We start from the raw sequence: 16,557 nt of genomic DNA, 5'->3' as shown, positions 1-16,557 counted from the left end.
CTTGACTGAGCATGGGCCTTCCTGCTCTTGCATTCATCAGCCATCTCTTTTGAAAGAATTGTCTCTGTGTTTCTATTTCCTCATCTCTGCATTTACTCCTCCAGCCCTCACGATAGGATTCTGCCCACCACTCAATAGATACTGTGCTTATTAGGGCCACCAAGGGGGTCTTAACTGGAAAATCCAGAGGTCATTTTTCAACACTTGTCTTTATAATGACCTATTTGCCACCATCAACTGTTGTTTAAAATTCCTTAAATTCACCCCCCTTGTCTTTTTAGTTCCCTTAGTTTTATTTCTTTAACTTTGAAAACTTCTTTCCAGTTTCTTTTGTAGAAATGCCTTTGTCCAGACCCCACCACATGGAATATACTTCTGCACAGTTCAATCTTTTGAATATTCTTCTCTTTCCACATTCCATGTTTTCACAGATGACCTTAACTATACCCCCACTTTCAACCACCACCTCTACATAGTACAGATACTGGTGATCCACACTTTCATACCTCTATTAGACTCTGCTTTAAACACATTTCATCCCACCATTTGGGCTCCATTAATGAAAATTATTATAACTAATCCTATTTTCAAATAAATTTGAATTTTGCTCTGGTACCTTATTTTTATCATATCTTCATTCTAAGAGGTTTTTTTTAAAAATTCTTTTATGCTAAGACATTGTTTGTGGTTGGTATTTGAGAAAACTCAATAACTCTTTTGATCATTTTAAGAGTGCATCAGGAACTACTCTATTGCAATGTTAATTTAATTAATATAATGTGTAGTCAGGCAAGAGATGAAGATCCACTTGGTAAATGTGGTAAGATCACAGTATTGAATGATCCCCTTATATTGTATAATAAGAAGTGGACATGGATGGAGAAGAGACCTACCTGAACTGGGAAAACCAGAGGTGACCACGGGGCCCAGCAGATGTAATTTTCAACGCAGTGGTTACAAATATGGATTCTAGAGTCAGACTACCTGCATTATATCCTGACTTCACCATTTTCTAGCTAATTAATCTTAGTTAACCTTTGTATATCAGTCTCTTCACTGGTAAAAAACAAGGTTCTGACTGTACCTTCATTAAGGTGTGTCCGGGAAGATTATGAACTAGTAATATAAAACCTGGGAAGAGTGTCTGATGCACAGTTAATTGTTCAATAAATGTTAGCAATCATATTATTATTTATATTTAAAAGTACCAAAACCAGCATTTTAAAATGAAGCCAAAGTAATCATAATTATAGAAGCAAAAATTACAAATGACAAAAGAATTACAAGAAAAAAGTATGTTATAGTAGGGCAGATGGCCAGTCATAAACCTTGTTCAACTTCAGTGATAGTCTATTTTTAATTGTGAGCCAATAATCAATCACTGTCAAAATACAAGGACTCACTGCCAAGAATGGAGTTTAGTACTATAATCAAATGTGACCTACCATGAAGTTAACCTGACATTTCATAATGTGCTTAGTTATTAATATAGCATACTATACACACTTTGAGAGCATAGCAAGTCTGTGTCATTCACCCCAAGCTTAGAACCAAGTCTGGTACTCTGTTAATGTTTAGTAAATGCTTGTTGACTAGGTTGGCATAAAAGCTAATTGTGATGAAAAGGTGAACAGTTTTTGTCAATAATCTGCATAGTCAATCTAATAATTTCTATTGACTATCAGGCAAGATAAGAACTTCCAGGACTATCTGCAGAGTAAAAGGGAAAATTTAAAAAAATCCAGCGGTTGCTCATTCTTCTTAGAAACCACTCTATTTGTAGAGTTATTCTCTACCTTCTCTGGCAGAGGTGTCCAGTCCAAGATTTGGAGTTTGGGAACCTAGATTTTAGTCCTGGGGTCTAACACTAACAATAGAATATCAAAATATAACTCATCTTTTCTGGATTAGATGATTCCTAATTCATTTCCTGGCAGGTATTAAGAAAAACAAGATAACACATATGGCATATGATGTTAGGACAAGGTGTGAGGTTTCTGATGATGCTGAGCTGGAGAAGGGAAGAATGAGAGGCAATTTAGCCTTGAATGCAGGATATTACAAAAAAACACTGCATAAAGCTGAGGTATTCTGGACAGTTGCTGGAACTAGATCACACGGAGAAGCACTAAACAAAGTTTCCATATAGATAAGAACAGGGCGACTGCTAGGAAGGGCAGGGCTTACAGACAGAGATAGTGAAAAAGGGATTGAACCACTCAGAGGCCACATGAAAGTGTTGGTCACCTTCTAGAAGGTACAGAAGAAAGTACAATAGGGTCCATCTTATTCAGTATATTCATTGCTAGAGAGAAGGGGAGGCTAGGTTCTTTGTACCTTGAATACCTTTATACTCTTTTTCACATCTAAGCTGTATTCTTTGCCCATGCCAGCTCATTGCCTGAGTCTACTTGAAATGAGTCTTTCTCAAAATGTAACAAAATCTGGGGAAGCATCAGGGGATTGAATGGTGTAAAAGGTGATGCACACAAAACAGAAGGGGGCAGGCATTTTTAGTAAAAATGCCGCACAGTCTGTGTGATAGAAAGACACGAAAACTCACTGAAAGTGAGATTATTTTACCATAAGAATTAATTTTTCTATCAGACAGTGGTTCAAGCACCTTAGGAAAATGAACCCACATAATTTTTTGCCATTACTCTAGGTTGCAAAGGCTTTGACCAAAGAGGATTGAAAAGTGGAAGGATACTTATTATCTTGGTCTCATTTGACCTGTACAAAAAAATAGTTTATGCAATTGCCAAAAAAGTCAACTTTCATCAAGGTTGCAGTCAGAGTTATACAGAAAGGCAACAGAATATTTCTCTCACTTCCATTTGTATGTGTGTGTATATGTCTGTATGTGTAAATACTTACATGTATATATGTGTATATATGTGGCTGTGTGCATGTGTGAGTGTATGTGTATAAATTTAGGGTAATAGGTTGAGGTATTACCATTTAACGGATGGGAATGTTGAGGTACAGTAAAATTAAAAGATTTGCTTAAGTTCTCATTAGCTGGTTTCATTTTACTTATTTATAATGTCTATCAATCCCTTTACTTCCAAAAAACAATTTGTAATCACTACAGTGCCAATCAGGGATAGTGATGAGTGAGGTGACTGGTCTAGAGAAACTACTACTCAGCTAAGTTGCATAGATGGGGAGGAGTAAGGTGGCCAAACAGTTCTGCATTTAGGTCCTGGCCCTGTAACCTTGTGAATGTCAGACAAGCTCTCTAAGCCTCAATTTTCTCATCTGCCAAAAGGAATAAAAACAGAGTTTGCCTCGCAAAGCTGATGTATGAGGCTTGAACAAGATAACTTAGTTAAAGAGTTTATCTCAGTGTGCGGCACGGCCAACATTGGTGGATGGTGGCTGTGAGTGAGCTCCTCAGGAGATCCAGAGTTCAGCCTCTGCTTTCTTTAGTCCTGTGTGTGAAACTATTTTTAAGAGCACCACACTGGCCTCTCTTAATAAAATAAATACACCATAGCTCCAAAGAATTCCAGAGGGTTTTTGTTTTTAAGACATAGGGATCTGGCTTCCATAGGAAGAGAGCAATCTGTGAACCCATTCACAGTGACAGAAAAACCCTGCTTTAAACCTTTGTGCTTATGTGTTGTCATCTCTCCCTTGCAGACCTGCAGCTATTGGAGAATGTTCTGCCCTTTTAGATGGCAGGATTACAAGAATGTATAGTTTAAACTTTGTGTTTTGCAAAGGATGTGTGTTATTTTCTAGTCTGGGAAACTTCAAAATAAATTAGCTGCTGTGTTTTCTCTCATTAAGTAAAGGCAAAATAAGTTCTAGTTGTTTTTTCTACGAATATACAGCTTACGTTTTAATTAAAACAAGAACCAGGCTCATGACCAGAGGGAAAAACCATGGAATAGAAAGCCTAGACTATGTAATAGGGCTATAGCTAGAGAGTAAGGAGAAGAGTTTGAAACTGGGCATCTTTTTCATAAACATATTTTTCAGGTGTAATGTGCAGTTTCCTCCCCCTCCTGCCACTTAACCAGGAAACAGGCTTAGGGGCTGTCAGAGATGGAGGTTTCTGGTATCAAAAAAAAAAAAAAAAAGAAAGAAAATTGCATGTTCATGGGAAACTACATTTCTTTTTATGCCAGTGAATTAGCACGTTGAACACATCTTCATTTTTTCATTTTTAGCATTTGAATAATCTCCACTTAGCCCTTAAAGAAGTTGTAATATTCATTGCTCCTAGTTTACCCAAACAGCCTGAGGACAATCATTCCAGTATTTAAGAGGTTGTCTCCAGTTCTTTTTCCATGTAATCATTAAGTTAGAACAATATGATTCTGGCTTCGCTAAGGTATGAAGTCCGGATCACACTAAATTATGATAAAATAATCTATGTTGTAGAGGTTGCCAAAGTAGAGCATCTTCAGTTGCAAGTGGATTTAAATAGACTAGGATTTCTTATCCTCAGTACTACTGACATTTTGGGCTAGACAATTCTTGTTGTAGGGGATTGTGCTGTGCATTGCAGGATGTTTAGAAGCCTCTCTGGTCTCTACCCACTAGATGCTAGTAGCAACTTCCCGGTATGACAACAAAATATGTCTCCTGGTATTATTAAATGTTTCTGGGGTAGGGGTGGGGCAGGTAAAATTGCCCCTGATGTGAACCACTGCAATAAACTATATTCATCCTGGAGAAGCAGTAAAGTGTTGTGGCTAAAAGTAAATACTCTGGAGACAGAATACACCTAACCAGCTGGGTGACCCTGGACAAATTACATAAAATCTTCACGCTGCAGTTTCCTCATCTGTAAAATGAAGATAAAAACAGTAACTTTAGAAGATTGCTGTGAGGATTAACCAAGATAATGCCTGTCCCATGGTAAATGTTCAATAAACGTTAGCTATTATTATTATTTCATCAATTACTATGAAATTTCATAGAATTTCAAATCTATGCAATTTCAAAATCTGATATAAGTTTAAATGCAGGTTAAAGGACCAAACAATCGAAACATGTTTAAGAGGGAAATTTTGGGTGCAGTTACACAATTACAGATGGATATCTTTGTTTATGTTTTAGAGTGGTCAAGTTATAGACACTCAACTATTGCATAACCCTGTAGCCTAGTTTGCCAAACGGTTTTAGTTATTGCTTAATGTATTTTATTATCTTTCAAGTGGAGATTCCCAATTCATCAAAATTATGGGCTGCTGCCAGATGATTCTTCTGTAAATACAACTGCTCTGTTGTATTAAAAAAAAATCTTGACTTTATGCCTAGTGTTTTCCCTTGAGTTCTTTCTTCACCATTGGTCATATAAATATTATTGTATAATTCAGTGAAATAATAACAAAAGCTACCATTTTTAAGAGCAACTTACTGTGTGCCAAGCTAAGTGTTTCACATATATTATTATTTTACTCAATCGTCACAACAACCTAAAGTGTATCTCAGAAAGGTGAAGTTAATGTGCTATTCAGCTAGTAAGAGTCAGAACAAGGTAGGAACCCAGGCTGGCTGCTTTCAAAGCCTTTGCTTTTAAAACACAACATTATTATCAAAGTTCGGAGAGCTACCACCTAACTCCCAATCATAACACAGTTTCCCTTTCTACAACACCTTCCATCCTACCTACATACACCCATGCTATCATTCACATTCCTTGCTTTTTCCCACAATGGCTGTGAGGGGAGTGATCATAAAAGAACCTTGCTTCGAATACTTCCAAGTCAAGCATAGTGACTTAGAGAGAGAAAGAGAAACAGAAAGAGAGAGAGAGAGAGAGAGGCAGACAGACAGACAGACACATAGACAAAAATATATCATGGGAAAGAAGAAGCTCACTCCACATTGGTTTTAATGAGGACTAATAAAAATTGTCTGGAAGCTGAAATAGGCAAATGTTGAATTCACATTTCTCTGGTACAAAAAAAAAAGACTCATCCAAGTTTGTATAAAATAGGTGATTTATCAAACTCATCCCAGTAATCCAATTATTGTGTATAGTATGCATATTTTACTTCAAGGTAAGGAGTAAAGTAGATGAATAAACAACTGCCAGAGGCATGATAAAGTAAGTTCATCATTTTGAGACAATTTTAAAGCGGTGACTTTGAGTGGTGACCCATAGCTCCAGGCCCTGAGAGATCCATGGAAGATAAGGTTAGAAGTTGTGAACTTGAGGGTCCTGGAAAGAAAAGTTGTACGTCTAGCTCAGAAACAGCAACCTTCTCATCACATACTCTGAGAGTTGGCCAGTTTTGCTGGGGCACTCCAGGCCAACATGTTTGCTAGCGCAGCAGAATTGATTATGTGGTCCCGGATAAGGCACAAGCAGCTCAAAGCAAGATGCATGTAGACAATCCATTCCAAGCAGTCCCGATTTAAGCAGCAGGAAGTTTGTGGCTGTTATGGGAATTAAGAGACTCATCAGCCCACAGCATTACAGGATTAAGCAGGACCTCAAAAGTCAGCTAGTCCAGTCCTTATCACTGCACGAATTTTCCTTAATATTCCCAACAAGCTTACAATCTGTGCTTTGATATCTACAGTGATTGGAAAGATTCTTTTTATTGTTCATCAATTAATAAATTCCAACTTGGCTATTCTTTAGTCAGTGTCCCTGTGAACTCTAGAAAATGCTGGCTGTGGAATAGCCAGCCACATAAGAGAATTTGGAATTAACTCTATGAAACTGGCTGCATTTTATAAGTATACTCAATCAATAGTTTTGACAACATTGGAACACATTAGGAATGAAAGCCTCATTGAAGTTAAATGACTCATCTTCCAAAACACACACTTAGGGAAGATTCACTTCTTGGTCTAAGAGATCCCCCCCAAACCACACCGAGTCTGCCACACAGGATTTCTGCTGTGAATTTCTAAATGTAGTCAGAAAAGTTGAGGATTTATAGACTATAATGGAGAAAGTAGGCTATGAAGTTGAAGGCATATTATCTTGAAAGCATTTCTTGTATACAGTGGTACTTACAGATATGTCATCACTAAAGTCAATTTCATCCAAATCGAGGTATTCAGGGGCTTCCATTATTCTTCCTTGCACATTTTGAGTACGGTCAAGTACTTATAAATTCCTGAACGAGACAGAAGCAGAAAAGAAAGGCAAAAAAATTTAGCCATTTTACAACCAAAAATAATGTCTATATTTAAACAAATAAGATGAGAAGGGTTATTGGGTGCTAGTGTTGCCTTGGAGCACATTTCCTTCCTTCAACTGTCCACAGCCTGGCTTTCCAGAAGCAGCAAACACAGCGTCTCCATGGTCCCCAGTGTGGCTCCCCAGTGGGCACTCAAAGTCCTTTGCTTTATTTGATATGTGCCTGTTTGTCTTTGCCAGAGCAGTAACTTGAGTCAGAATCTCCCCCTAGAATCAATATTAGAATTCACACCGACTCTTACCACAGCCAGGGTAAAAGGCAGGGCTTTGGGAAATGGGGAGCCAGCCTGGAAATCTTAGGAAAGCCATTTTCAAATGTTTCCTGTGGGCATATCCTTGGACGTTGTACATGGAGCAATGAATACTGCATCTCCACAGGAATAACACAAGACAGATACCACTAACCAAGAGTAATGGATATTTTAGAATTTGTAGCACAACCTCCAGTTCACCCCTCAAAAAGGAAGAAAGAAAGAGGATCTAAGTGCAGATTTAAACCTCAGAGTTATTGCACTGCCCTCTGCCTCAAACAGCTTTGCCTGACTGTGCCACAGTGACCTGATGCAGGCCCCAGAACGTCTTCAGTCAGCTCTTGCCTCAGGGCCGCCTGGGGCAACCCTTTAAATCTATCACAGTAGGATACATCACCTCCCACTTCATTTTCCCATCACTTATCATCATCCCCATCAGCGGCGGCAGCGGCACCTACAGATGTCAAGAGCAGAAATATAGATCTCCTGACAGTGCCTTGGTGTGCAGTTATCTTCTGCAGCGCCAACTCTCAGATAGCAAAATCAGCCTCTGCTTCCTGCAACTTGTCTTTCTTATTGTAAAAATTATCTTAAGTACCCAGATTTGAGTATCTGAAATAATTCATTTTGCCCTCTTTGATTGTCTAATCAAGGTGTACCTTGCTGAACAATAAGCAGTGCATTACTGGAAAGTGAAAATACATCTAGCCTGATGAAAATGGGCCTCCCGATAAAAGATTGAAAGTGTAAAAAGACCTATTTTTTAAAAGGAAATTTGTTCTGAAGGCATTTGTTTTCCCTCATGTTGAGCCATTCTTTCTTTTTTAAGCTCTGCAAATGGTATAATTATGATAAACAGAAAAAAAAAACTTGCCATTCCTTACCTCAAACCCATCACTTGATTTAATTTTCCTGTTTCCTCTCCTTTTTTTTCCCATATGTATATACCATTTTTAAAGTCTTAATTACAATAGATACAGAGTCCATCCAAGAAAGGATTAGGATGTTACTTCCATGTTTAAATGAGATTATCCATTTAGCAAATGTTAAAAATTCTTCTGAAATCACAGTAAGGCTTACAATGAAAAGAAAACCAACTTGTATTTGTAAAAAATATTTAAAATCAGAAATTTTATTATTTGTAGAAATCTGAAAATAGGTTATCAAACAAATTGCTTGGTATAAAAATGTCACTTTTCTTCAATTTACAAAGATTTTCAGAGGAAAATATATGTACTCTGCTTGGAAATTACTCAAAACAACATTCTCTCCTACTGTGATGGATTCTGATACAATCCAGACTCTTTGGATACTAGCATGTTCACTAGGAGACTTTCTTCCAATCCAATTTCTTTTCACGAAATCTGTACTCCGTGATGAACTATTGATTTACAGACTCTGTTCCCACGGCCTTGGTGAACAACACACAGATGATGCTGGGTGCCAGGATATGGTACAAACATCAGCAGGAACATGGAAATATGGGGAGATGAAGCAGAAAAACATGCATCGGAGCTGGGGACCAAATGGATCTTTAAATAAATGAAACTATAAAATGTGGATGAACATGTCTTAATTAAGTAAATTAACAAATAACCATTGCACCCCTGTTTGAGGTGCTCCAACAATATAGACAGCAATATCCAGTTGACTGTAGCCATTCCCATAGAATATAACCAGCGGATAATAACTCATGGCATCACAACAGGAATCTTTCTATTTGCACTTGCAGGATGGTAGTGAGGTTCTTTATTCTATAGGCAAGAACACAAGACTTACAAAGGGTGCAGCTCATTATAGGAAGTCTTGGGCCACTGCCCATATTTATTTCTGTGGGTTGGATGGCCCCACCTTAGACTAAGGCTCCTAGGCATCTGGAATTTGCCTCTACTTCCCAGCAGGCCTCCACATGCTATCTCCTTTAAGATGTCTCATTCTGTTCATGATCCAATTTATTTTGTCTGGTTTCAATGCTTGTTTCTTTCAGGGTGCCACTTTAAGAATATTTACATTCTCAATTATAATGTGCAGAAATCCCCGTGGTTTTCCAATCCTGACTACATTCCCCAACATTAACTGCTTCTTTACAGGTAAGAGTGAGTCTGCAGTTGTCCCAGTGGCCAATACAATGCCTCCTCTTCTCTCATCTGCCCTTCCACCAAGCCTCTGGCACTCTCAGGCACTCTTTTCTAAGGAATCAGTGACAAGATAGGAAGCAATAAGGTCAGGTTAGAGTAGCTGCTGCAAATGATCAAACATGATAAGGACAATGAGGTGAACTGTGGTTGCTTTTCTCATCCTGCTCTTCTGACACCTCCCACTCTGCACACCAATCCACTATGGAAACCAATAAGCCTTCTTTCAGACCCATGGCAAACATGCTCTAACAGAAAGCACAGCTACAGAGGGCATGCATTGGAGGCCTGTGAGCTGAATCTGGCCCACAGATGTGATTTGTTTGACCCCAACAGTGTTAAAAAAAAAAAAAAATTGAATCAGTTGCCAACTTGCAGACCTTGGGTGATTTCACATAAAATTCTGGATTTCTGGCTTTGCTTTAAATACCTGAAGCTCTGGCAACAGGGGTCTGCAGTCCCCATGGCAACAACTGGCTGGAGCTAAGCCGCAGCTGCTCCTACCTGTCCATGGGGCCTGTGCTCCCCATTTTCCCGGAGCCTCTCCAAGGACATTTGAGTGTTCGACCCTTCAAAGGAATTCAGTATTAAACAATAAGTACAACCATTACCCCCAATTTTGTATTGGTGCCTCCTGCCAAAAATGTTGACTTCATTTGTATTCTAAGATTTAATTTGTATTGTAAGATCATTTTAAATTCTCATACCACAACAGCAACAAAATAAAATTTCCTACAAATAAACTATTGGCACATCACAATTTGTGCTTTCACAGAATGTCCACTTTATCTCTTAGTACTAGGAAAAGAAAACCTTTGCAAACTTAATAAAATGTTACGAGGTGGGGATTATGTTTCCTTCACTTTACAACTAGGGGAAGGAAGGGTTCTTCTTGCTTTGTGTGATTGGTGTGGATTTACATGGTGACACTTCACTGCTGTGACTCCAGGGGAAGGGAGGAAGCCGTGCCAAGTGCAAACCCAGAAAAAGTCCTGAAGCCATCCTCTGTCTGGCCCAAACCAGCAGCTGGGAGGCAAGACAGCCAACCTACTGAGGCCAACAAGAGTGGGTTTATACCTAAGCAAAATACATTTTTTACGCTTTCCAGAAAGGGCAGGCCAGCTTAAAATCCTTTATGTAGGGTTGGGCATGGTGACTCACACCTGTAATCCCAGCACTTTGGGAGGCCGAGGTGGATGGATCACGAGGTCAGGAGACCATCCTGGCTAACACAATGAAACTCCATCTCTACTAAAAATGCAAAACATTAGCCGGGCATGGTGGTGGGCACCTGTAGTCCCAGCTATTCGGGAGGCTGAGACAGGAGAATCACTTGAACCCGGGAGGTGGAGGTTGCAGTGAGCCGAGATCACATCACTGCACTCCAGTCTGGGTGACAGAACGAGACTCCGTTGCAAAAAACAAACAAACAAACAAAAATCCTTTATATAGGATTTTTATTGCTATGCATCATAGGCCCCTTTTGGATCTCAGGACCTAGTCATTTGTGAATCTGAATTTCTCCCCCATGCCATCAGCCCTGACCCTACAAGCTACAATCACTTGTTCCCAGGTTTTCTAAGGCCTTCCGAGGGCTTTCTTTTGCATGTAAGCCCCTCTCCCCACAGCACACCTTTTTCAAGATTTGTCCACCATGAGTATTGTCCACGGATTGAAATCATCCCATTTCTTTTTACTGGCATTGGCAATTCTTGATTTCTTATTTATTTAGGCAGGTATGTTATGTGGTTTTTTTTTTTTTTTGAAGTGGGGAGAGATGAGATGCCAGGGAGGGTGAGTTGAGAAAGGTAAAGGAAACATTTTTCAATGGTTTAGCTCCCCCAATTTGGGTAGGAAAATTGATAGAGAGGGAAAGAAGAAACAGATTAGAATGTGGGAACACAGGGCTGGGCTGCTGGGAACTATATGCTGTGCAGAAACTGCTAATGACAGCTTGGCTCCCTTCTTTGGATGGGCCCACAGCACTGGGAGAAACCTTACTCAAACTCCAAACTGATGCCCGGCTTTCAGAACAAAACAAACAGCATCAACTATACTCAATGTTTGTAGGACTCTTCCTACTCTCACAGAGTTTTGATAAACTGCCAAGAACAGAAGTCCCTCCAGTGCCTATTAAAGTGTGTGGGAGGGGCTTATGCCCCTAATGGGTCTATCAACACCATGTCACCTTCTCATGAGTGACCTCAGTGATGGCCCAACTGCTACCTTCCATAGAAGTTTCCTTTTGGGAGAGAGCTCAAAATAACTGAGAACCACATTGCATAATAAAAAAATAGACAAGCAATTAAAAAAATAGCCTCCTTGCCACCCCCGTATTATGATATTCAGGTGATATTTTTAATTTTTTTGTTGTGACTGGAAAACTGACTTTGAAAATAATTCCAAACGAAGACTTCCAAAAATCTGTTGCATAATGGCAGCATCACTGGAAAAAGCTTATAGTGGCCAACAAAATTTCCTTGAGAAACTACACTCATTTTAGTGTATGCATTCTGGTGTGCTTGGCTCATAAAAGGCACATTGATTTGTGACTACAGTCACATATCACATAAATTGCTCTACTGAAAAATGTTTAAAAATGTATTGCCTCACTCCATTTTACAAGGAGTCAGCTTGGACTCATTCTGAAGGCTCATGTTACACAGATTTCTCCTTTTCTGCCAAAGTCGCTATTGCTCCATTTACCAGTATACTATGAGGCCTGGTAATTAAAAGTAAGTTGGATTTGTCAAAATAAATGAGCAGAGTACATTCGGTGATGAGGTAACTTCAATGGATTTGCATTACAACTTATTTCTTTACCTTTTAATATACCAGCTCTTAGGAAAACACAGCCGCTCCCTTTACCCCTACATACACACACAAACACACACGCACGTGTGCACACACGCATGCCTGCCAAATTTGTACTGGGAAAAATTTTCAATTTGAAAGCCTGGACATCGATATTGGGCTTACTTTCTTCAATATAAAAACTTAAAATGATCACAAAATAAGTACTGGAAGGTCTGGGTAGAAATGTTGTCCCCAGTTGGCTCAGTAGCTTGGCTGGCAAGGAAGCAACTCATTCCAAATGTTGGATTTGGTTTCTTTCACTCTTTGATTCAACAGTGGCCAGAAGCATGGCAGTCAGCAAATGCCTCATCTTGAAGCAGAAAAATGATAGAGGCAAGAAATTTTTACTGGAAAGAGGCAACTGAAGGAGAGCCAAGAAGTACACATGAACAAAGAAAAAGCACAAGCCCTGTGGACTTTATCCACTTCTTCATTTATGGAATATTCTGGATGCATGTGGTGGATAAGACCTACACTAGTCTCCACACCAGGATGGAGTATATGGTACCAAGGGAGACAAACAAGAAGGCATGCTATTACAATATCATGTGATGCTCGCCAAGACAAATAAATACACAGCAGGCTGAGGCACCCAATCTAGACCTTGGAGATAAGGGAAGTCAGCCTGGCAAAGCTGAAAGCCGAAGGATGGAGGTGTGAATGGGAAGGGAGTGGTTGGGGCAGGAGGAAGTGTTTCAGTTGTCTGTGCTTTCAGTATGGGAACAGGCCTGGAAGTGAGAATTCTGGAACAGAATGTCCAGAAAGACGCATAACATTGATTTAGCATTGATTGCTGTATTTTTGCTTCTACAAAGCGGTCTTGAAGGGTGATGGTGAGGGTGGGGTGATAAATAGGGATTGTCAGGGGAGTATTTCCAAAGCCAGAGTGAACACAGAGCACATCTTGGAATAACAAATTTCTGGCATGTTTGTAAAAATACAAGTGAATGTTTGATATCAAACAAGGGACTTCAGTGTAATATATTGAGCGAGCCTGCTCCAGCTCCTAGAGGAGAGCCTGCATTTCTTCCTTGCTGTCCTGAAGGAAACACCCACAGAAAAATTTGTGAAGAAAACTCTGTATCAAGATTTAGGACTGGGTGCTATTACATATACTTGCTCACTTAGTCTCACACAGATGCTGGGAGACAAATGTCATTATAATTTCTTTTGTGGAGATAAGGAAACCAAGGCTCAGAGAGGTTCTGTAATTGCCTCAAATTCACGCAACCAGGGCTTCTGATTTTAAGTCTAGTATTTTTCTCTCCTACTTCAACTTGCCAAAATGACAAGGTAAAACAACACTGCCTCTGTGTCATTTTATTTTTAAGAATCATCTTCACATTTTTTAGCTCAATTTATTTACTGCAACCTGTGATGGAGGCAGAAGGTATGCACCATAATTTGTAATTTGCAATCATATCTTTCATATTTTACAGATGGCAAACCTCAGGAATATTCCATCCAAGGTTATGCACTACTAAGTAGGGGCAAAGCCAGCTAACACAAATCATTTCCTGCTAACCAGTCTAGTGCTCTTCTGACTTGCCCTGGACTGCTCTGAATCATGGGTGTGTCTTTGAACCATCTAGGTCAGAATTCCAGACATCCCTAGCCCTGAATTGTATTGTTTGGATGTTCATGAACCTAACTCCAAATGAATTACCCTTCTTTCCTGGAGAGATTAAACAGAAATGGTAGACATCATCATCATCATCATCATTAACAAAACGTGTATAGACTTTGTGTCTCTAACACACCTTACCCACAGGTATCCCTGAACTAGTCTATAAGACAACATATTCCATAGCCAGTTGGTTTAAGTCTTCAACTTCACCTTTAAAGGAAATTGGATTATGACCATCCTTTTAATGTCTTATTAAAAAGGCAAGGAAGATGGCACTGTTTTAGGCACTGTTTTAGAAAACTTGATTCTGGAGATCAGGATTTCTCTGAAAAATCCCTGTAAGGATTGGTCTTTTTGTAGTTTTGCCCTTTAATTTATACATTAAAATTATTGCAAGTGATTTAGAGGTCATTTCATGGTTTCCGAAACCCAAATATTGAGAACAAACTAACATATACCTGAACTTGAGAGCTTGGAGAGACTAGTTTTTAAGCCTAGGGCAGATATACATATTTTATGTACCTTTAAATCTGATCTCTCGAGGAGCCAAGATGGCCGAATAGGAAGAGCTCCGGTCTACAGCTCCCAGCGTGAGTGATGCAGAAGATGGGTGATTTCTGCATTTCCATCTGAGGTACCAGGTTCATCTCACTAGGGAGTGCCAGACAGTGGGCGCAGGTCAGTGGGTGCGTGCACCGTGCGCGAGCCGAAGCAGGGTGAGGCATTGCCTCACTTGGGAAGCACAAGGGGTCAGGGAGTTCCCTTTCCGAGTCAAAGAAAGGGGTGACGGACGCACCTGAAAAATCGGGTCACTCCCACCCGAATATTGAGCTTTTCGGACCGGCTTAAAAAACGGCGCATCATGAGATTATATCCTGCACCTGGCTCGGAGGGTCCTATGCCCACGGAGTCTCGCTGATTGTTAGCACAGCAGTCTGAGATCAAACTGCAAGGCGGCAGCGAGGCTGGGGGAGGGGCGCCCGCCGTTTCCCAGACTTGCTTAGGTAAACAAAGCAGCCGGGAAGCTCGAACGGGGTGGAGCCCACCACAGCTCAAGGAGGCCTGCCTGCCTCTGTAGGCTCCACCTCTGGGGGCAGGGCACAGACAAACAAAAAGACAGCAGTAACCTCTGCAGACTTAAATGTCCCTGTCTGACAGCTTTGTAGAGAGCAGTGGTTCTCCCAGCACGCAGCTGGAGATCTGAGAACGGGCAGACTGCCTCCTCAAGTGGGTCCCTGACCCCTGACTCCTGAGCAGGCTAACTGGGAGGCACCCTCCAGCAGGGGCACACTGACACCTCACACGGCAGGGTATTCCAACAGACCTGCAGCTGAGGGTCCTGTCTGTTAGAAGGAAAACTAACAAACAGAAAGGACATCCACACCAAAAACCCATCTGTACATCACCACCATCAAAGACCAAAAGTAGATAAAACCACAAAGATGGGGAAAAAACAGAACAGAAAAACTGGAAACTCTAAAACGCAGAGTGCCTCTTCTTCTCCAAAGGAACGCAGTTCCTCACCACCAATGGAACAAAGCTGGATGGAGAATGACTTTGACGAGGTGAGAGAAGAAGGCTTCAGATGATCAAATTACTCTGAGCTACGGGAGGACATTCAAACCAAAGGCAAAGAAGTTGAAAACTTTGAAAAAAATTTAGAATAATGTATAACTAGAATAACCAATATAGAGAAGTGCTTAAAGGAGCTGATGGAGCTGAAAACCAAGGCTCGAGAACTACGTGAAGAATGCAGAAGTCTCAGGAGCCGATGCGATCAACTGGAAGAAAGGGTATCAGCAATGGAAGATGAAATAAATGAAATGAAGCAAGAAGGGAAGTTTAGAGAAAAAAGAATAAAAAGAAATGAGCAAAGCCTCCAAGAAATATGGGACTATGTGAAAAGACCAAATCTACGTCTGATTGGTGTACCTGAAAGTGACAGGGAGAATGGAACCAAGTTGGAAAACACTCTGCAGGATATTATCCAGGAGAACTTCCCCAATCTAGCAACGCAGGCCAATGTTCAGATTCAGGAAATACAGAGAACGCCACAAAGATACTCCTCGAGAAGAGCAACTCCAAGACACATAATTGTCAGATTCACCAAAGTTGAAATGAAGGAAAAAATGTTAAGGGCAGCCAGAGAGAAAGGTTGGGTTACCCTCAAAGGGAAGCCCATCAGACTAACAGCTGATCTCTCGGCAGAAACCCTACAAGCCAGAAGAGAGTGGGGGCCAATATTCAACATTCTTAAAGAAAAGAATTTTCAACCCAGAATTTCATATCCAGCCAAACTAAGCTTCATAAGTGAAGGAGAAATAAAATACTTTACAGACAAGCAAATGCTGAGAGATTTTGTCACCACCAGGCCTGCCCTAAAAGAGCTCCTGAAGGAAGCGCTAAACATGGAAAGGAACAACCGGTACCAGCCGCTGCAAAATCATGCCAAAATGTAAAGACCATCGAGACTAGGAAGAAACTGCATCAACTAACGAGCAAAATCACCAGCTA

General features: G+C 40.3%; 1 protein-coding gene across 16 annotated transcripts in view; it reads right to left on the bottom strand.

The window, feature by feature from the left end:
- SNCAIP (synuclein alpha interacting protein) overlaps positions 1–16,557 on the bottom strand; it is a 154,950-nt gene that overhangs the window by 66,817 nt on the left and 71,576 nt on the right. For all 16 annotated transcript variants that reach the window (XM_054684545.2, XM_024356709.3, XM_054684542.2 and 13 more), the window contains one exon: positions 6,989–7,091. In XM_054684545.2, coding sequence (XP_054540520.2) covers positions 6,989–7,017 — 29 coding nt within the window. In that variant the 5' untranslated portion in view covers positions 7,018–7,091. The remainder of the gene's footprint in view (positions 1–6,988; positions 7,092–16,557) is intronic.

The sequence above is a fragment of the Pan troglodytes genome, chromosome 4 (genome assembly GCF_028858775.2).
Source record: "Pan troglodytes isolate AG18354 chromosome 4, NHGRI_mPanTro3-v2.0_pri, whole genome shotgun sequence".
NCBI classification, from domain to species: Eukaryota; Metazoa; Chordata; class Mammalia; order Primates; family Hominidae; genus Pan; species Pan troglodytes.
Note: the sequence above shows the minus strand (reverse complement) of the source record. Positions and strands in the feature narration are given on the sequence as shown.